Genomic DNA, 22666 nt, shown 5'->3' on the forward strand with positions numbered 1-22666 from the left:
GGTCTATCTTTGGTTAGTTATAAAAATCTCAGTCGTATCTGTCCCATTATGGCGTCTGTGAGTATAACGCTCGTCGTGTGTGGAAGAAGAGGAGGACCAATGCGCAGCGTGGTAAGTGTCCATATTGTTTTAATACGAATACTGAACAAAAACAATAAAACGACAAACGAACAGTCCTGTACGGTGAAGCAAAACACAGGACAGAAAATACCCACCCACAAAACACAATAGACAACAGGCTACCTAAATATGGCTCCCAATCAGAGACAACGACTGACACCTGCCTCTGATTGAGAACCATACTAGGCCAAACACATAAAAATAGAACAACAGAACAAAACATGGAAAAAACAACATAGAATGCCCACCCCAACTCACGCCCTGACCAAACTAAAATAAAGACATAAAAAAGGAACTAAGGTCAGAACGTGACAGTGAGAGCATGGGCAGAGCCATTGAGGCCATCTCCATTTTGAAGTAGTCCATTTTCTTCTAATACTTCTATGAGTTGGCAAACAAACTGAAAGGGAGCTTACTGCCACCTTGAGTGAATTGTTTAAACAGTTATATAGTTGGCGATTTACTGTCACCTGCAGTTATGTTTGCTCATGACACGAGTATAATTAATTGGCTAATCCCTCCTGGTGAACTGGATGGAAGTATGTGATCCTTCCTTAACTCATAAGAAATCCCACCAAGTTAACTATTTAGAAATGGTGAAACTCCTCAATAGCGCTGCCCATGTTAAGAGAGGATGGATTTTAGTAAGGTAGGATTTCTTTCGTTTATTGCTTTGGTCATTAATTGTTCTGCACAAATAGAACAGGAATCTCAGAAGATTGATTTGGTGGTAGCAGCAGCAGAGAAGGGTTTGGGTGTCAGAGATTTTAGTGCAGAACTACAGCGGGTTTTGAAGGAAGGGGTTCCATCCTCCCAGGCCGACGGCCAGGTGGTGGATCTGTTAGGGCCAAAGTAGTGGGAAGGGGTGGTGGGTTTGTTGGGGATAGTGGCAGGGTTACCATGTCTGAGATTTTCTCTGAAAATTGGGCTACTTTGAAAACGATCGCGGGTGAAAACGTTTTGGACGTGGAATGCAGGTTTTTGGACTACACTCATTTGCACCGAGGCCACCATCAGGCAGTGAGGCAACCTGTTGCTGTGCTACTTTGAACTGGACTGTGTTTACAGCATGAGCGGTCGTGAGTAGATGAGCTTGTTTTGATCAAAGCGAAAGCTGCATTTAGCGACATGTGCACATTGTGTTCATATCCTTTGCTAGTTAGTGAGTTATTAGCCCAGTTATAGAGCATTTGCAGTCAGCAATAGGGGAGTGATTTCTTTCTACAAGAGCCCAAAACGTGTACATTTCTAGACATCTTTGAAAAGTGAGTCAGGTAAAGAACTATTTTGTCTTAAAGGGGCAGTATAGTATTTTAAGACAGGCTTGGATAATAAGCTAAGTAGCCATTAGGCAGGGGGCAGCATGATTTGTATGATTCTCTGTAATAATGGTATGGGAATAATAATGCATTTTATTTTGTACATTTTTTTTTGCATCAAACAACACAACAACAAATCTGAATGACAAGTGGATAAACAGGTTAATATCAAGCCCTGTAAGTTTTAAGGAAGTCTTAAGGAATGTAAGGCCAATATTGAACACCACACATTGGCTGCTGCTAAAAGGCTGAATAATAGAATGTTATGGGATGTTAAAATGTAAAAAATGTTATGGGAGGTATTTTCTCCATTGTTTTTGATGGTAGGCCACTTTGGTAGCCCTACATTATGATCGAATAGCCACAGTAGCCTACTTGGCCACTGTTAAAACTGTAACTTATTCAGCCTCAGTGTTCACAGTAAACGCGTGCTGGAAATTGCACAGAATTTTCACAACGTTCAAGTTTTTGAGCTCAGCAGACCTGAAATTTGCTTAGTGCCTAAATTGTTTTGAGGGAATATTGCTCTGTAGCACCTTGCAGTCAGATGCCAACCAGTTGCCATACCAAGCGGTGATGCAGCCAGTCAAGATACTCTCAATGGTGCAGATGTAGAACCTTTTGAGGATCTGAAGGCCCATGCCAAATCTTTTTAGCCTCCTGAGGGGGAAGTGGCGTTGTCATTCCTTCTTCACGACTGTGTAGGTGTGTGGACCATGATAAGTCCTTAGTGATGTGGACACCGAGGAACTAGACGCTCTCGACCCACTCCACTACAGCCCCGTTGATGTGGATGGAGGTGTGCTCGACCCTCCGTTTCCTGTAGTCCACGATCAGCTCCTTTGTCATGCTGACATTGAGGGAGAGGTTGTTGTCTTGGCACCACACTGCCAGGTCACTGACCTCTGCCCTATAGGCTGTCTCATTGTCGTTAGTGATCAGGCCAACCACTGTTGTGTCATCAGCAAACTTAGGTGTTGGTGTTGTGCGGAGGGAGGTGTTCAGACCCAGGGTCCTTAGCTTAGTGATGAGCTTGGAGGGCACATTGGTGCTGCTCTAGCTCTTCTAAGTGGCTTTCCATATCATGGTCTGAATGGAAATACAACTGCATATAGTAGGTGAGGAGGCCACTGAGATAAGTGCAAATGGCAACATTGCAACTGAAAATGTCAGTAATTACATTTTCACACAACATTAGTGTTTTGTTTCTCAGAGGAGAAATCACTGCTTTTTTCGTAATCAATGTGCTGCTCCCAACTTGCTTCCTGGGGTCCGGTGAGTCATACCAAATAAATGTCTCAAATCAAAGCACTTTACATAAAAATGACTGATGTGAAATCTTTGATTAAAAATTACACAAAAAGCCCCACAGCCTGATAAAAATGAAAATATATTTGTATTATCCAAAAAATTTGGCAGCCTGAAAATCAAAAAATACAAAAAACATTTATGCATGCATGCTTCTATTTTCAAAGCCCAAAATACATATGAAAGCTGTAAATGCCATCGAACTGGAAAAATGTTATCATTGTGTCCTTGATAAGTTGATCCCATTAGAATGTAAGGTATTTCATATCTCAACACTGTTCACTCAGGCCTTAAGTAACTGCCTAAATGTGCTGTGCCAGTCTGGTTGCCTGATACCCTGGCAGACGTGAAAATTGGGGACTGTGTGTGTTTGTGTGTGTGTGTACCACACCCCTTTCTGTTGGCTACCTGTTCTTCAAACTCCGACTCATGTGATTGTGAGATTGTGAAGCGGTGTCATCATACAGGCATTGAGGAACAAAGAGCGATGAGGTTGTCTCATCCACAACGCAAACATATGACTCAAACGCCAAAGTATGACTAAACATTACTCAATTACACCTGAGAAGGGATTTTGTCTTTGGAAGCAATCCATCAACTAAGGCATTGGGAATGTGAAACTCATATGGTCATTGTCACACCAAACAATGACCATAGGATTTAGCAAGAAAACAGATATCGGACCAGGCTTGGATTCCCACTATCCACAGAAAAGCACATGGGTAAAACCCATGTAGATCCTGGTCCCAGGACATCAACCAATTAGATCAGATAAACACAGTGAGTCACTCAACTGCACCCAAACATAAAATCATGGGTATTAGCATTGGCACTGGCATGGCCCAGGACATGATGTATATAGAACAGGGAGGGAATGAAATATTCATAGATCAAAGTATTGCTCTCTCAAGCACATCTCTCTTCCCGTCTCCTGCCAAACCAGGCAAAAAAGGGCCGAGCACAACAAGACAACCACTGGTAATAGTGGCTAGTGATATGTGGACTTGGAAGCCCAAGCATGAAAATAGACTTCAAACTGAACTTGCCAGAAAAAGATCACTGAGTAAACAGGATGGGGACTCTCTCCTGGTTCTCTTGCAAAATGGAAATGAGACAAACAACAGGCTAGGAAATAGCATCGGGTCCCGAGCTGTGAAATCAGAGAGTGGAAAGGGAAAAGGGCTGCTCCGACAAAGAGTAAAGAGGAACTCGGGAGGCCGAAAGAGAATAGGTCTGCATCTCATTTGAGCGGGACAGGGAACTAATTAATTACCTCACCGTCACCCCCCTCGCTCCTCTCGGCCCTCACACTCTCACCCCGGATGGGGTGATGTAAGGGGCTATGGTGGGGCCCCAGACACACTGGAAGCGCAGTGTAAACAACAACCACCAATTCTGCGCCAAAAGGCTCTCACTGTGTGTATTTGTGTGTGGGTGTGCGTACTCATGCCGGGGTTTAAAAGTTCCAACTATCGGGCTTGCCAGCCTGCGAAATGAGTGTATTTGTACTTTGTTTTCAAGTTCCTAGAGTTCAAGCGACGACGGGTGTGAGAGAGAAATAGATAAAACAGATAAATCACTAATTCACGTGTACACAGTTTCACTCCGCATTAGCACAATCAACACAACATTGCAGGTTACTTTTTAACTCCACAAAATATAATTGCTTGCTTGTGAGCATTATTATACATACAACAAATGAGAGAAGAGATGTGTGCAGGGTTTACAATGTAACTAAACTGAGGTTGAAACATTATTGGGCATCCAACATCTAGAAATGGCAATTTATGGCCTAGTTAAGCAACATAATTCTGATTTGGGGCCGAAAACAACTTTTAAAGGCGGTGTCACGTGTGCTCCCTCTCCGGCCTCTATGTCAGTAGTCTGCTCGTTATGGCGCACACCTGTCACCATGGTTACACGCATCTGTGCGTCATTAGACTCACCTGGACTCCATCACTTCCCGGATTATCTGCCCTATATCACTCCCTTTGGTTCCTTCCCCAGGCGTCATTGTTTCTGTTTCATGTCTGTGCGTTGTTCGTGTTTGGTATTATGTTACGTTTACTTATTAAAACACTCACTCCCTGAACTTGCTTCCCGACTCTCAGCGCACATCTTTACAGGCGGTCTCTCATAGCATATAAATCTGCCTGTTAATAGTCATGTCTCTGTTAGGGTCTCTGCCACGGCTTTTCTACTGTCACCTGGCCTGGATGTGGAACAATGCCTGGCATTTTGCTAGCCGCTTTCCTCCCAAGCGTTGTCATCCTTTTCAAAGCCATCGTGGTGATGAAATGACACGCACACACAAACAAACACACACCAGTATTTCATTGGTTGAGACGCCCAGCAGTAATAGGGAGTGATAGGACCTTCACACACAAGCCACCCTCAACTGGATATCTGGGCCATGCAGCTTGGCTGCCATCCATTCATAACTGAGCACTCTATCCGGCATACCGACTAGTCAGCCGTGGCAACCTGCTCCACCTCCCCTTGGGGGTTGGGAGCAGCAGCCCAGTCTAATCCTCCACTGGTCTATGCGAGGTGGCCTCATGGCACTAAATACACCCCTGTCACATTGTGTTTACACGGCGGTAGGACGGGGCATTAGCTAGGAGGAGTAACTGTTTAGTAGCTGTAAATGGTGTGGATTTAAGTTTCGATGTGTACAAACCCTCTACAAACAAACTCAACTGATTGTGCCAAAGTCCCCTTAATTGAACTATCAATATTTAATGGAGCATTTGTAAAACAGTCCTCAAGATGTATCTGACTAGCAGGGATTTCATTGACAGCTTCACTGTTCTAGGAAGTGAGTAGTGACTGGCTGGGTAATGAACACATCAAAAAACGATACGAAAAATAAATGAAAATGGAAAGAAAAGAAAAGGAAAAACCAGTAACAAAGTGCAATGCAATCGTGAAATTACCGTAACATCACATTCCAAGACCAACACAGCCCTAGAAGAGTAGATAGAGGGGGTTTACATCCGATAATCAGATACAGTTTAAACAGTCATGCTTACAATGGAGAGACTTCAATCGCATGACCTTGTTTTTGGCCAGATGCCCATTACAAAACACAGCTGTGCCTGGATGGCTGGTTAGTCATGACAAAACCACATTGAACATCTCTGCTATCTGCTATTCCTCTTCTCTCTGTACATCACCGACGAGTGACACAGCCAAAATTCCTATACTCTCCCAGAGGGTTAGGTTTCTAACTCAGCAGTGATTTGGCGCCAGCAGACAGAGAGATGAACAAAAGAGTTGGTTTCAAACTGTTTCTCTGTGGAAAACCGAACTACAACGCCAAATTCCACAAGCTCGCATAAACTGTAGCTAGATCATACATTGATGAAAACCAGGCACCACTATTGGTGTCATTTTGTGTCATTATGACTTTGTTGACAGTTTCTGGAGATAGGGATGTCTGGGACTGCGTGTGTTCCCGCATGAGGTGCTGTAGGTGGGAGGATGACGGAGGTTGTTTTGTCTAACATAGTCATTTTCAGGGCCATTACTTCAGGCAAACAACATCAGGATGTTTGGGTTTTTAAGGTCCCACCCAACCGTTCAGAGATTCTCTGCATAATGACAAGAGCTCTAATTATAGCTTCTACAAGAACACAACAGACCATAATAGTCATGTGTAATCTCTCAAGGCCTAGACTCTTAGAAAAAAGGGTTCCAAAAGGGTTATTTAGCTGTCCCAATAGGAGAACCCTTTTTGGTTCCAGGTAGAAACCACCTCAAAAGGGTTCTAACTGGAGCCAAAAGGGTTCTACTTGGAACCAAAAAAGTTTATTCAAAATGTCCTGCAAAAAATGTGAGGTTTAGTGCCAAAAGGAGTAGGGATGCACGATATATCGGTGAACATATCAGAATATGGCCTACCTGGTTAAATAAAGGTTAAATAAAAAAATTATAATCGGGCAAAAATAGCTAAAAATGCCAACATCGGTCTCGGCCGGTCTAGTTTAACGCCCGATGTGCAAAACCGAAGTCAAAGCTGACGTGCATACCTATATAACGAAGGTACATGACGTAATGACGCCACGTTGCGATATACGTGCAACACAGCATTCCTAAACTAGCCCACAATATCTGCTGTGTGTATCGAGGAGTCAACAAGTCCAGCAGTCATTTGAAAGAGTAAGGACATTTCAGCGAGACAACTCAAAGGGAAAATCCATTAAAGCCAAGATAATGAAATTCATTGCCCTTGACAATCAACCGTTCTCTGTCGTGGGTGATGTTGGCTTTCGCCGACTGGTCGAGCACCGGTTAACACTACCAAGTGCGCTATTTTTCCAATGTTTCCCTTCCGGAGTTACACAGTAATAGCTTCACTGCTATTAGCTTCACGACATACATACTATGGAACGCCGTTTGGGTCTTGGGTGTCAAAAAAGATTCAGTAGCACTGTCAAAGCTGTACAAAAAAGTCAGCAAACAAGCAAACACCGGCCACGAACGATGTGTTTACAATACCGCGTTGGTAATAAAGCAGCATTTGTTCGACCACAACTTCTGGGGTAGCTAGCTTTAGCTTGGTACCTAGCTAGCAATAGGTACCAATACAACAAGCCTGAAAACAATGACCAGTAAAAACTGCAGTCATTTTCATTATTCTTAGCAATGATTTAGGAATCCTTGTGATTCTTAGCTAGGTTGCCACTTGTTATTCGCCTATTGAAATTGAACTTCAGTTCATGAAAATAAATAGCTAGCCAGCTACTTAACCCTGTTGCCCAAAGCTAACGTTATAAGCAGCCAGCTAGCTTCATCTGGCTAGTGAGGCTCGACCGGACCGGGTTATGTGTAGCCACAATAAGGATTAGGCACAAAAGTGGAATTTGTAGTTTGCCTTCAAAATAAAAGTATGTCATTGACATTGATGCAAATGAATACAAATAGTAGAATTATGCCATACTTTTATTTTGAAGGCTAACCACAAAGTCCACTATTGTGGCTAGCTTCACATAGCTGGTTCATCAAATCAAAGTGTATTTGTCACGTGCGCCGAATACAATACTTACAGGCTCTAACCAATGGTGCGGAAAAAAAAAAAAAAAAAGTATGTGTGTGTGTGTGTGTAGGTAAGTAAAGAAATAAAACAACAGTAAAAAGACATTTGAAAAAAGAGTAGCAAGGCTATATACAGACACCTGTTAGTCAGGCTTATTGAGGTAGTATGTACATGTAGGTATCGTTAAAGTGACTATGCATGTATGATGAACAGAGAGTAGCAGAAGTGTAAAAAGATGGGTTGGCGGGTGGTGGGACACAATGCAGATAGCCCAGTTAGCCAATGTGCGGGAGCACTGGTAGGTCGGGCCAATTTAGGTAGCATGTACATGAATGTATAGTTAAAGTGACTATGCATATAAGATAAACAAAGAGTAGCAGCAGCGTAAAAGAGGGGTTGGGGGGGCTCACAATGCAAATACTCCGGGTAACCATTTGGTTACCTGTTCAGGAGTCTTATGGCTTGGGGGTAAAAACCGGTACCGCTTGCCATGCGGTAGTAGAGAGAACAGTCTATGACTGGGGTGGCTGGGGTCTTTGACAATTTTTAGGGCCTTCCTCTGACACCGCCTGGTGTAGAGGTCCTGGATGACAGGCAGCTTTGCCCCAGTGATGTACTGGGCCGTACGCACTACCCTCTGAAGTGCTTTGCGGTCGGAGGCCGAGCAATTCCCATACCAGGTGATGCAACCGGTCAGGATGCTCTCGATGTTGCAGCTGTAGAACCTTTTGAGGATCTCAGGACCCATGCCAAATCTTTTTAGTTTCCATAGGGGGAATAGGCTTTGTCGTGCCCTCTTCACGACTGTCTTGGTGTGTTTGGACCAATCTAGTTTGTTATTGATGTGGACACCAAGGAATTTGAAGCTCTCAACCTGCTCCACTACAGCCCCGTCGATGAGAATGGGGACGTGCTCGGTGCTCCTTTTCCTGTAGTCCACAATCATCTCCTTAGTCTTGGTTACGTTGAGGGATAGGTTGTTATTCTGGCACCACCCGGCCAGGTCTCTGACCTCCTCCCTATAGGCTGTCTCGTCGTTGTCGGTGATCAGGTCTACCACTGTTGTGTCGTCAGCAAACTTAATGATGGTGTTGGAGTCGTGCCTGGTCATGCAGTCGTGGGTGAACAGGGAGTACAGGAGGGGACTGATCACGCACCCCTGGGGAGCTCCAGTGTTGAGGATCAGTGTGGCAGATGTGTTACTACCTACCCTCACCACCTGGGAGAGGCCTGTCAGGAAGTCCAGGATCCAGTCGCAGAGGGAGGTGTTTAGTCCCAGGTTCCTTAGCCTGGTGATGAGCTTTGAGGGTACTATGGTGTTGAACGCTGAGCTGTAGTCGATGAACAGCATTCTCACATAGGTGTTCCTTTTGTCCAGGTGGGAAAGGGCAGTATGGAGTGCAATAGAGATTGCATCATCTGTGGATCTGTTTGGGCGGTATGCAAATTGGAGTGGGTCTAGGGTTTCTGGGATAATGGTGTTGATGTGAGCCATTACCAGCCTTTCAAAGCACTTCATGGCTACGGACGTGAGTGCTACGGGTCTGTAGTTAATTAGGCAGGTTGCCTTTGTGTTCTTGGGCACAGGGACTATGGTGGTCTGCTTGAAGCATGTTGGTATTACAGACTCAATCAGGGACATGTTGAAAATGTCAGTGAAGACACCTGCCAGTTGGTCAGCACATGCCCGGAGCACACGTCCTGGTAATCCGTCTGGCCCTGCAGCCTTGTGTATGTTGACCTGTTTAAAGGTCTTACTCACGTCGGCTACGGAGAGCGTGATCACACAGTCGTCCGGAACAGCTGATGCTCTCATGCATGCCTCAGTGTTGCTTGCCTCGAAGCGAGCATAGAAGTGATTTTGTTCGTCTGGTAGGCTCGTGTCACTGGGCAGCTCGCGGCTGTGCTTCCCTTTGTAGTCTGTAATAGTTTGCAAGCCCTGCCACATCCGACGAGCGTCGGAGCCGGTGTAGTATGATTCAATCTTAGCCCTGTATTGACGCTTTGCCTGTTTGATGGTTCGTCGCAGGGCATAGCGGGATTTCTTGTAAGCTTGAAAGTGGCAGCTCTACCCTTTAGCTCAGTGCGAATGTTGCCTGTAATCCATGGCTTCTGGTTGGGGTATGTACGTACAATCACTGTGGGGACGACGTCCTCAATGCACTTATTGATAAAGCCAGTGACTGATGTGGTGTATTCCTCAATGTCATCGGAAGAATCCCGGAACATGTTCCAGTCTGTGATAGCAAAGCAGTCCTGTAGTTTAGCATCTGCTTCATCTGACCATTTTTTTATAGACCGAGTCACTGGTGCTTCCTGCTTTAATTTTTGCTTGTAAGCAGGAATCAGGAGGATAGAGTTGTGGTCGGATTAACCAAATGGAGGGCGAGGGAGAGCTTTGTACACGCCTCTGTGTGTGGAGTACAGGTGATCTATAATTTTTTTCCCTCTGGTTGCACATTTAACATGTTGATAGAGATTTGGTAGAACTGATTTAAGTTTCCCTGCATTAAAGTCTCCGGCCACTAGGAGCGCCGCCTCTGGGGGAGTGGTTTCCTGTTTGCTTATTTCCTTATACATCTGACTGAGTGCGGTCTTAGTGCCAGCATCTGTCTGTGGTGGTAAATAAACAGCCACGAAAAGTATAGCTGAGAACTCTCTAGGCAAGTAGTGGCATGCAATCTATCACAATATACTCTACTTCAGGCGAGCAAAATCTAGAGTCTTCCTTAGATTTCGTGCACCAGCTGTTGTTTACAAATATGCACAGACCGCCCCCCCCTCGTATTACTGGAGTGTGCTGTTCTATCCTGCCGGTGCAGCCTGCATCCCGCTAGCTGAATGTCCATGTCGTCATTCAGCCACGATTCCGTGAAGCATAGGATATTACAGTTTTTGATGTCCCGTTGGTAGGATATTCGTGACCGTACCTCGTCTAGTTTATTGTCCAATGATTGCACGTTGGCGAGTAATATTGACGGTAACGGCAGCTTTCCTAGTTGCCTTCTGCGGGTCTGGACGAGGCATCCGTCTCTTCGTCCTCTGCGTCGCTTCCTTTTGCGAATAATTGGGATGTCTGCCCTGTGGGGTGTTTGGAGAATATCATGTGACTCCTGCTTGTTGTTGTTGAAGAAATCTTCGTCTAATCCGAGGTGAGTGATCGCTGTCCTGATATCCAGAAGCTCTTTTCTTCCGTAAGATACGGTTGCAGAAACATTATGTACAAAATAATGAACAAATATTGCGGAAAAAAACACATAACAGATGAGATCATTACACTGCCTGATACACCAGAGTATTCTTTGCGCTTAACTCAGCGGTGAGTTAAAAAAACACCATGGACTCAGTTATGGCTATCATAGGACTCAGTTATGGCTATCATAAACTTTATGCAGTCAACATCTAGCTTGCAACATTGCTTGTTGCTTAGTCTGCTGAGCATCATGATCTACTTTTACGCAATGATGCTCGGTGGCTAAGCAAGGGTAACAATGGTGTCAAGAGAGCAGCCCATGTGAACTTAAGGAGGAGATACGTTTCTTTTCGCCGTGATTGCCGCCACAAGAACGCCAACACATATCTAGCGAAAATGCTTGATGAGGAGTTCGAATCAGATGTTTGTTTTTTTTGTGACATCTTCAAATCAATTGGATGCACTTCATTTGAGACTACAGGAGAGGGATAAAACAGTCATTGACATGATTGACTTGCATTTTTGTATTTTCTCCTTTGATTTGAGCCCCCCGCAAAAAATGCTCAAATTCTCTACACTGCGCAACTACATTCAGTCATCATCAGTACAAATCACTCCTGTGATGTCTGAGTTTTTAGATAAACTGAAAGATAAACTCTTCAAATTTCGTTGCAAAGTTAAGTCCCCACAGAGGTTGTACTGTTTGTTATAGAGACCAGTTCTCCACTGATGCGGAGGTAGAGAGACTTCTCCGCAAAAGCTAGTCAACTGAGATATGCCATGCATAAAATGTTTCTATATGTAACAAAAAACATCAAGACAAAGAAAAGAACGAAATGATAAAGAAATAGAAAACAGAACAGAACATGATGCTGGTCAACTGATATATGCCATTCATAAAATGTTTACTATGTGTAAACAAAAACAAAAGATGAAGCTATGTATGTAAAACGGACAGGAAAGTAGAAATTATTTAATGTGATGCAGGTCAACTGTGTTATAAGTACAAATGTGTTCCATTATTTAAACAATTTGATGCACTGAATAAGGCTAATCTTAAAGCACTTAAAATGAACTTTTAGCATCATTTAATTTGAAATAAAGTGCTTTATAAGATTATAATTGTGTTAGTGCATAGTTTGTTATACCGGTTTTAGGAAGAGTAATCTCATGTAGAAAATATCTGTCCCCCTTGTAAGAAAAAAGGTTTTCAAATCTGGCCCCTGTTAGAATATGGTTGAATAGCCCTGGTGTACAGCCTCCATCATCCACAACATGGGAGGCTAGTGAAACTCGTGACTATTTTAGGACAGTTTACTGCAATGACAAGCTTGGCAACTATCTTCCATGGAGCCAAAATTCAGGACTATGAACCTGTGGATCAATAATACAACAGGACACTTGGTGGACAGTCAGAGGTTGAGTTCAAAGTGCTTTATTAACCAATAAATGACTACCACAACATTTGGTTCAAGATATTTCTGACAAGATGGCCACCACCATCAAGTGATCTTTCTGATCGGTGCAGAGGGGAGAACACATTGAGGTGGCCTATAAAAACAGTACCAATTCCTTTAGCTGAACAGGGCCTGGCTCTAATGTTAGCTGATGGGTCTGGTGACTGGGACTTTAAGAAGACCAAGAGAGCATAGAGCAGCCTGTCTGGGCTATTTTGAGAGGAGTGGAAATGGCAGGATAGGAAGCAGCTATGGAGTTCAGAGCTAGTTTCCTACCATAGCCCTTCACATTCAGCAACGACCTAGTCCGGGAAGTGGAGTACAGCTGTTTGGTGATATAATTAGGGCACGGCACCACGCCATGGGCTCAGAGTTATTCTGAAGTTACAGAGGAGTGACAGAGAGAAAGAAAGATAGAGAGAATGAGAGAGTGGGAAGAGAAAATAAAAAAGAGGAAGGTTTGTAAATAGCTGATGTGTGCGTTTCAGGGCCCCTCGTGTTTTGAGAGTGAGGGGTCAGGTGGCTATTAGACAGCATGTGGCTCTGGTATTCGGTCACTTCCTCTCTGTGTCCTTTTGGTTTTAAATTCCTGTGTAGCACTCTGTCGAGACCCTACTACGGTGTTTGTCCAATGTTTTGGATGACAAATTCATGAATGGATGAGCTCTTCAGAGCAATGACCATTACTTTATAGGGAACCACTCCGCCATAAATTAGCTGTTGGTATTAGATTATATGTTACATTTAACTCAGCCACTCAACTTATTTCAAAGCACTTCGTTGTCATCTGCTATTAGCCTTTAATCACTATACCTGGAGCTTTGGAGTTACAGGTCCACATAAAGGAATTATAGGTCTGGAACCATCTGAAACATCAATGGTCTCCTATTTCAGAAGGCTAATATTAAGTGGGGAAGACCAAAGAGATGGAAGAGGCTACCGCAACTGCCAAGCCCCGTTGAAAGCGTGACTAATAACATATTTAATGGAGCTGTGAATGAGCATGAATATGCATACCACTTAAGTGCTTAAGAGACCAAATTAACATCATAAGCATGGGCGACAAAAACGATCACATTCATTTTAAAAAGCAATGATCTTGCTCCCTAAGTAACATAAACAATGACTGGTTATAGTTCTGACAGCACATTTCTGAGCATAAAAGGTTGAAAGGTAACTAACTATTTTCCCCGTTTTCTGTCTAAACATGTATGTTTTTGTTTACCTTTGAGCGTGTCTGAGGCGGAATTCCACAAAGGTTCTTCAATAAAACCTATTATCAGCTAAATTTAACGACGGTTAGTCATTACCTTAAGTGGGGTCAAAAGTTCACAAAAATAAACAGAAACTGAGTCTGATTAATTCAGTCAAAACATTTAAATATCCACACACCCTGATAAAATAGTATGGAACCTTAAGAGTTTGCACACTTTGAGTGCCGGTTTCCAGTGAGGTGGGCTGGAGGGTTGCCTCCACTCCCCTGTGAGAAGTCAGTGACTGAGGTAAGTGTGAGTGGTGTGATTTACACCAGCTGGGTGCTGTAGAGGGGACCCTAGCTGACATGATGCTATCTCTATGTGTGGGGATTCGGAAGGTTAGCCCTGGGGAAGATATCTTTTCACTGAGCTCTCCTTCATCTCTTTACCTCTTCTCCCCATCTCTTTGGCTCGCCTTTACCTCTTCTTGACCCTCACTGAAACTCTTCCTCTGAGGGAGAAACACCCCGCTGAAAACATACACATAAGCACACACACATGCCCGCTAGCACGCACACACACAAACAGGGAGGCCCCTGCACCAGAAGAAAGAGAGAAATGCCACCCAAACATTGTCAACATTAGCCTCTCTAGCGACACAGACTTGCCTGTTGTTTAATTAAAGACCTGACTCCAAACACTACGAATCTGGCATGACTTCTGTCACTCTGTGGCCTCTCCCTCTCTTTTCTTCTTTCTCTCCAGTCCTCATTCAAAACCCACCTCGGCTGTGCAATACACTGAGCATGGAATTTTTGAACATGTGGGAGAGGAGGACTACTTCCTAACACTCTATCCTTCTGAATCATCCTCTCTCCTGCACCAACAACATACCAGCATTACTAGGGCCCAGAGTTTTCCCTGGTTAGGTTGAGTGGTCTGGAAAACTCCTGTTCCTATACTACAAACTTAGAAGGGTAACCCATTCCGTCAGCAATCGAGCAACGAGCCATACCTCTTGAATAGGATAGCAAAGTAAAGCCTTCTCCTTATTCTGCTGATTTTATTTCCAAATTCTATAGAGGATTTAGGATTTGCCTAATCCTTTTAACCATGCAAATGCTTTTTAATTCTTCCCAAAAAGTCAACGGGATTAATATGTTGGGAAACGAGGCATTTGATTGGCAACATAATCTTGGGTAGAAGAACCATACATATGGAATTAACTGGATTATACTGGATATAGAGCCTTCATCCTTCCGGTGGGTCTTCCTTCTGCACTGTAACCGCTAATAAATAAATTAGATTATAAAACAGAGGAGTGAAATGATGAATTAGAACAAGACTTTCTATTTGCTCGCCGTCTCTCCCGTCCTCCCTCAAATCAAGAGATAGAAAATGGGCCCCCTTTTGAAATCTCACTCTGCGAGCAAATTGAAATCTTCAGAGGATGAATTATTTCTGTGCTAGCCGGAAGCTCGTCGACACACACAGCAGTAACAACACGTCTTTTCTAGGCCAGCTTTGATGTCGATGAAGCGAAGTGCAATCTGCAATCACTAGGCTATAGTAGGATGTACAGCATACATAGTCTCACCCACTCACTGACTCATTCACAAATGTGGAGGGAAAGAGTATGGTCATGTTCATATGTCCAGTTGAAATAAAGTATTTTCTTTAGAAAGTTATACAAAACAATTTGATTCAACAATGACATTGTTAGAAGCTCAAGATGATCAGTAAGATGATCACATCGCCACAAATATTACCCCATATATCAAATCTGACAGAAGACCAATCTTAGGCTACATCTCTATACGACAGCAATGTTTACATTTGTGATCACCCTTACAAAAAAAATACCCCCAAAAAAATCACATTTTTAAAAAAAAATCATATTAAAATTTTGGTGGATTTCTTTCTCCCCCCAACACATTTATTTTTCACATTTTCACCACTTTAAGCTACATCTGGTCTCTGGTTCAGGGCTGACCAGAACCAACCCTGTTTAGCTTCAGAAGCAAACCAGTAGTGGGATGCTATGTTGCTGGAAGGAATGTTCCGAAACAGGGAAAGCAAAGGCCAGGGTAACATAACCAAAGATAAGTCAAATTGCAGGGAAGAGGGAGTCGTTTTATTTAGTTGCGCATCATTTTTCTTTTAACTAAAATTTTAAAAATTGCATTAATTTACAATTTATTTGCTCTCGCATTTAAAAAGTATTTCCTTGCTATACTATACAGTGTTTGTTTACATTTACTTTGTTTACAAACATTGGCATTTTCTTACATGTGAAACTGGAAATTGGATTTTCACTTTCTCATGTGGAATTGCAAGTTCACATGTGAAAAACAATCACGTGTAAAAATCTAACTTGCAGTTTCATATGTGAAAAACTTTCACATGAAAATATCACTTTCACATGTGGAATTGCAAGTTTGATATTTTATTTTTGTGAACATGCAATTCCACATATGAAAGTGAGGTTTTCACATGTGGACTTTTCTTACATGTGAACCTGAAATTTGACAAATTCGCCAAATCTTAGACGCCATTTGTCTCCAGTCCACGAACCTCAATTTCCGTCTTTCTCACGTTCATTCTGAAATAGCTGAGCCTGGAAAGAGTGTCAACTTTCCAATTTGGGGGTCTCCTGAGTGGCGCAGTGGTCTAAGACACTGCATCTCAGTGCAAGAGGCGTCACTGCAGTACCTGGTTCGAATCCAGGCTGCATCACATCCGGTCATGATTGGGAGTCCCATAGGGCGACACACAATTGGCCCAGCGTCGTTTGAGGTTTGACCAGGGTAGGCCGTCAGTGTAAATAAGAATTTGTTCTTAACTGACTTGCCTAGTTAAATAAAATAAATAAATACAAATGTGAGACTCCTAGCACTAATTCACTAATGCAGCTTTCTCTCCAGGACACTGGCTTCACAATTCACATAGTCTCCTAATTATGTAAGAGCTGTGCCTGTGTAGCTAGCTGAGTGATCCTGTTCACTGCAGGGCTGACAGGGGTGGTGGTGCTTCGGCTTCCCTGACTGGGTTACACAAAAAGTCCTGTCAGATGCTACAATTTGTTTCCCTGTCAAGTCTGCTAAGACTCTTTATCCTCCGGATGACGAGCGTGTTTGTATAAACTAGGGTTAGTAACAGTAGGCTACAACATGGAACTCAGTGAGCAAGCTATGAAGCTGACATGTATAGTGCCATTTGGAATAAACGCACAACAAACAGTATTGACCTTAAAGATCATTGATCTGTTGGTTAGATCTATTGACCATTACAGTGCATCAGCAAATGCGTGACCCAATATTACACACGTTGTCAAGATTTAAAGTAGGCCTAAACTGTGATACTATGGCCGACCCTCAATTCGTTTAAAGGCAGTTACCATTAGCTGTGCAGTTACACACTTGACATTTACAGTAAATATCAGAACATGCCAGTACGAAACACATCAATATTCACATGATCTGCCTCCAGAGTTCACACGTCAAGATGGCTTCTCTTCACTTTGCTCCTCACAGGTACCTGACAAGTTATTCAGAAGGCCTGAATTCTATATGATATATCCTGTACTGTCTGTGACGTCTACAGTAACCATTTCAGTGTTATTTTTATAGCCCTCTCTGATGTGTAGAGCATACTCTGTGTGTGTGTGTGTGTGTGTGTGTGTGTGTGTGTGTGTGTGTGTGTGTGTGTGTGTGTGTGTGTGTGTGCACGTGTTCGTGTTCGTGCGTACACGTGAGTGAGTACACGTGAGTGCGGTCGTGTGCGTTTGTGCATGTGTGATGGTTAGAGTGCACTAGCAATGGTATAGCTAGCCTCGAGAGAGAAAGAAAGCTCTTGATTCCAGTCAGCCTGCCTCAGATTTGCAGGTTAACAACAGAGAACAGATTAGAGCGAAAGACCAAATGGTTGCCGACTCCAAGGGCATGGAACGAGTGGCAGACTGGCGGTGCAGAAAGAAGGAGAGCTCAGAGGGGCGAGTGCCTGAATGCAAATCTAGGCTGCGTCCCAAATATTCCCTGTATAGTACCCTACTTTTGACCAGAGCCCTATAGTGCACTACATAGGAAATGGGGTGCCATTTGGGACACAGCCCTAAAGAAAATAAGGATTAGAAGATGTTCTTCAAAAGCCCTGACGGAGGCAGAATTCCACAATGCCTGGGCCGGACTAAAGAGACTACTACAGCAGCCCCACTGCAAGGGCCTCTGATTCACAGTTCACACCAATGAGTGGATCCTATCTACGGTATTCTACGCTACTTGCTTGTTGAACGTAGTAGCGTTAGCAATCATAAACAATGCACTCCAGAGGCACACTGTGCTAACACGAATGGGTAACTCCCTGATTCTTCTGAAGTGATGACACAGAAAAACATGTCTGACTTTGGTTAGCAACAAAGCTGGTCTGTCCTCCAAGGTGTGAATGAATGACTGCCCCAACAACCTATTCAAAATCCTTAGATATCGAAAAATTATCCAACCAGACCAATATAAACAACGATGGCATTAAAATATTGATTAACTTAGTGTCCCACTGAAGAAAATCCCCTCTATAAATGTTCTCACATGACAACAGAGTTCCGCTAAGACTCGACAAATAGGTCACCCTTCATGCTTGAGAAATGCGACGGTGAAGATTGACTAAGATCTTTAACAGGACCTGCCGGTCAGAGAGGGCTGCATGCATGAGTCGTGGCTTTGGTACATTTTTAACCCATGTAACATGTTCCACGTGAATCCTTCCAGACAGCTTCAGAAACAGCTTCTGACCGTTGTCAAGGGGGCGGAGATCAGAGAAGAAGAACACAGCTACAGTGCACATAATGAAGATGGCGCGTTTCCTGGACACGGCCTTCAATGACATAGCCCGGTTCCAGATTGGTGTGTGCTGTAGCCAACTCCTATTGTCATTGTCATCCAATGACCGTATGAGTTGGCAAGACCACACAAACAGATCTGGGACCAGGCTATCAATGGCATAGCTGCTCGATAGACACAGCAGAGTCTGGTCAAGGTTCCCACGGTCGACAGGGTGGCGCTCCATTCTTATGAATCTCAGCCAGAACAAGTAACAACCCACCCATCCAGCAGCCCACAAGAAGTAGGAAGGAAGCTCTTGGTTGGACATTGTTGTCCATGGTGTGTGTGTGTGTCCTACTAGCAGAGCGGGGTAATGGGTCAATGCAATGGTTCTAGCTCTTAGACAACCTCAGTTCTAACCAGTGAACACCACCTCACCTGCATTATGACACAACTACCTCCTCTCATGAATTGCCTGAGAGTTCCATCTTCCTTCTGGGGAGGATTTGTTTTGAGGAGCTTAGTTATCCGCCCCCCAGCCGCCCCTATTCATTACTGGGAGTATTATTACTCACACAGAGGTAATTGGCCAACAGGCTATTGCACAAAATAGGCCTGTTGATTATCAGGTATGTCTGATTCAGAGAGAAAGTGCACTGTCCACTATTTCCCAATAAACCTATCTTCATGTATTCAAATAGAGCTGCTTATCTGGCTGTGTAAAGCGCAACATTTAAATAGCCACTGACACTCTCTTAACTGGATGACATCCATGGCTGTGCTCTGGTCTTCAGTCAAAAAGTCCTTCACTCGCTCATAAGTATACTTCATAATAGTCCTTATGCATTATGATGACACATGAAAAGCCATCGAGGCGAGGAGGCATATCCTGAACAATGCGACAATCCATGCTACTCTGATCATCTCTCATCTGACAAATAGAGGGTTATGGTGTGTGTGTGTGTGTGTACGGCACTTGTGCCTGAAGAGAATGCACAACTGCACTCATACTCCTGCCATATCCGTTTTGACCGGTCACTGTTAAACACTCTTATGCAAAAGCCCACTGACAGAATGACAGCATACTGCTTATGACATCCAGTGGATAACTTTGTCCGTGGACACTAGCTCTCCGGGACAACACAGTCACAGATTGTAATTGCACATATAAAATCATAGCACTTCAAGAGTAAATCAATCAATCTGGCCAGGTGATGAAGATGGCACCTGCCTGCACTTTGGCTCTGCACTTCTGATTAAAGGGCATCTGATCTCAGTAGGCTAAATCACAGTACTCATCTGTGTATCTATTTACCGATCAGAAGGCACCTGGATTAAAGATATATGATCCATGAATCCCTGCATTAGAACTAGGCTAGTCAATATCAAATGGCACAGAACAGAAGCCGATCATTATCCCGGTTGATGGGTGCTCGTGTGATATGCCGGTTGAGGGGGAAACGGAACGAATGCCAGACCGGTGACCCCATAATGTAAACATGTGAGGGGGAGGGGACAGAGATTACCTCATCAAGCGCCGCTGTATTATTTATTATTAATTCAGTTTTGATCGAATGGGCAGTGTTTGGGTCAGGCTGTTAGAGACACTCGTCATACATTTGTTGAGAAACCTGTTGAGGAAAATCCAATGATTTAAACCAAGCATATTCCCATGTGGTGTTGTTGTTGTCATACGGATTGGATTAGAGAAGAATTCGCAGTGTGGCAGTAGACTAGGCTGTACTGTGAGGCTTTTTGGACGGAAATCAATCCGGACAAGTCTATGCTATTATGAATTGTTTGTGACTGTGGTGAATGTATAGCTCTGCTTCCTTCCTTTTGACCTGGCTAATAATCAACATTTAGACAAATAATCGACATGTGTTATTACACATTTATAGCGTGGAAATAACCCTTATTAGACTACTCCACACATAGCCTAACAATGATACAGATAAGAAGAAATGAAGCTCGTTTGATCTCAAACAATTTCACATTCACACGCACAACAACCGTGCAAATTACCGGTATGATGATCATTCGATAAAAAGTTTGTCGGGAGATACGTGAGAAAGGCCACCAGAAACTCCTCGAATGCATTGACAGATCGAACAACAAACGTTTCAATGGGCGTGACATTTTTACGAGCTTCAATAAAATAATAGGTAACTTACATGTTGCTTCAGGCAACACATTTCCCACCAAATCGGTGTCGAGGTCTTTGCTTTCCATTTTATTCATTCAATCATGCGCTTTTCGGCTCGTCCTCTCCCGACCGTATGTATACTCATTCCTCAGACAGAAGGGAAACTTGGTTGAGTCACTAGTTGTTCACCAGCGCGCGCAGTCTACCCCCATTTCCAAATGGAAAACGCTGGAAACGCACCGGGTAGGTAGCGCTCTTTCAAAAATAAAACCGGTGCCACACACAGAGCAACAATGTGTTTGGTTGGAAACTATTTTGGCTGCAATGCCATCAACGTTCACAAATTGCTTAGGATCGGAAAGATATTGAGGGAGAGGAGAATGGGGAAATAAGTTAAACCCACACAACAGCTGACGGTATGCTCATTGTACGCACAGTCGGATGCTGGCCTCCGGATCGGACTGTTCCATAGCCAGTAGGGGTGTGAATATGTTATGGAGCACATTTATTTTCAATCTTTATACCGCATTATCTAATTCACAAAGAATAACATATATTTGTATTATTATTTTGTAATTACTTATATTTGAATGTGTACATGTTTAAACGTGTTTAATCAAATACTTCACATATGATACAAATGTATACCCCTTTCATTCCAAATGGACCCATCCGTCTATAAAATAATACAACCTCTGGTCCATTCCAGTGTAAAATAATTCAATTCTTTTCATGTGTTGAATTCCTGACCTCTGCTTCAACGATGCTATCAAATCAAATGTATTTATATAGCCCTTCGTACATCAGCTGATATCTCAAAGTGCTGTACAGAAACCCAGCCTAAAACCCCAAACAGCAAGCAATGCAGGTGTAGAAGCACGGTGGCTAGGAAAAGCTCCCTAGAAAGGCCAAAACCTAGGAAGAAACCTAGAGAGGAACCAGGCTATGAGGGGTGGCCAGTCCTCTTCTGGCTGTGCCGGGTGGAGATTATAACAGAACATGGCCAAGATGTTCAAATGTTCATAAATGACCAGCATGGTCAAATAATAATAATCACAGTAGTTGTCGAGGGTGCAGCAAGTCAGCACCTCAGGAGTAAATGTCAGTTGGCTTTTCATAGCCGATCATTAAGAGTATCTCTACCGCTCCTGCGGTCTCTAGAGAGTTGAAAACAGCAGGTCTGGGACAGGTAGCACATCCGGTGAACCCAAACAACATTGAAAACAAATGTTTTCAAAGGCATTTTTTTGGAGTCACATATGGTAGCCTAATTATTAGTGCATCCATCACCTGGTACACACACACTTCATACTCACACACGCACAGCTAACGCTGCTGTCCCCCATGTCATATAGAGAGACATTGAACCACTGGTCACTTCCCGTTTCACACTGAGTATTTATAAATTGTATTCGCGACATAGCTCATTCTAATATTTATACCACTGTACTTTGTATTCAGTTACATTGTTTATGCACACCACATATATATTAATGTAATGGATTATTGACATAGCTCACTCTAATATAGCCCAGGAGGAGTATTTCTGTCTGTAATAAACTAATTCCAAATGGCTGCGTCTGGCTCCCCAGTGGCTGGGATTGTCTCCCAAGTGGCTGGGCCCATGGCTGCGCCCCTGCCCAGTCATGTGAAATCCATAGATTAGGACCTAATGAATTTATTTCATTGGACTGATTTCCTTCTATGAACTGTAACTCAGTAAAATCTTTACAATTGTTGCATGTTGCGTTTATATTTTTGTTCAGTATATTTTGGCACACTTATTGTCCTGCTATTGACCACGAAAAAAGTATAACCTAAAGTATAATTCACTCTCCCCAAGTGTTTAAATTTTATTATCTCTCGCCAGGGGTGCAACTTTGGTTTCAGAAGTGGGGGGAGACATAATTATTATATTTTTTTATCCAGTCGGATAAACACTCCAAACAGACTACCCGACCACTCTGAGGCGTCCGCATGGGCCTAAAGCACACCATTGCCTCGTTTTCTATCATATTCCAATTAAAAAAGTTGGGGAAATGCAATTTCACAATGTCGCCCCGTCCCCAGTG

The 22666-nt window shown here is 43.3% G+C and overlaps 1 protein-coding gene across 7 annotated transcripts in view; it reads right to left on the reverse strand.

The window, feature by feature from the left end:
* LOC120048326 (MAP7 domain-containing protein 1-like) overlaps positions 1-21025 on the reverse strand; it is a 64781-nt gene extending 43756 nt beyond the window's left edge. For 4 of the 7 annotated variants that reach the window (XM_038994217.1, XM_038994214.1, XM_038994216.1 and 1 more), the window contains exon 1: positions 20623-21022. In XM_038994217.1, coding sequence (XP_038850145.1) covers positions 20623-20689 — 67 coding nt within the window. In that variant the 5' untranslated portion in view covers positions 20690-21022. Of the gene's footprint in view, positions 1-20622 lie in introns of all 7 variants that reach the window. The other 3 variants (XM_038994213.1, XM_038994212.1, XR_005477001.1) reach the window with 2 other exon arrangements.
* Positions 21026-22666: the final 1641 nt, after the last annotated feature.

The sequence above is a fragment of the Salvelinus namaycush genome, chromosome 5 (assembly GCF_016432855.1).
Source record: "Salvelinus namaycush isolate Seneca chromosome 5, SaNama_1.0, whole genome shotgun sequence".
Classification (NCBI taxonomy): domain Eukaryota; kingdom Metazoa; phylum Chordata; class Actinopteri; order Salmoniformes; family Salmonidae; genus Salvelinus; species Salvelinus namaycush.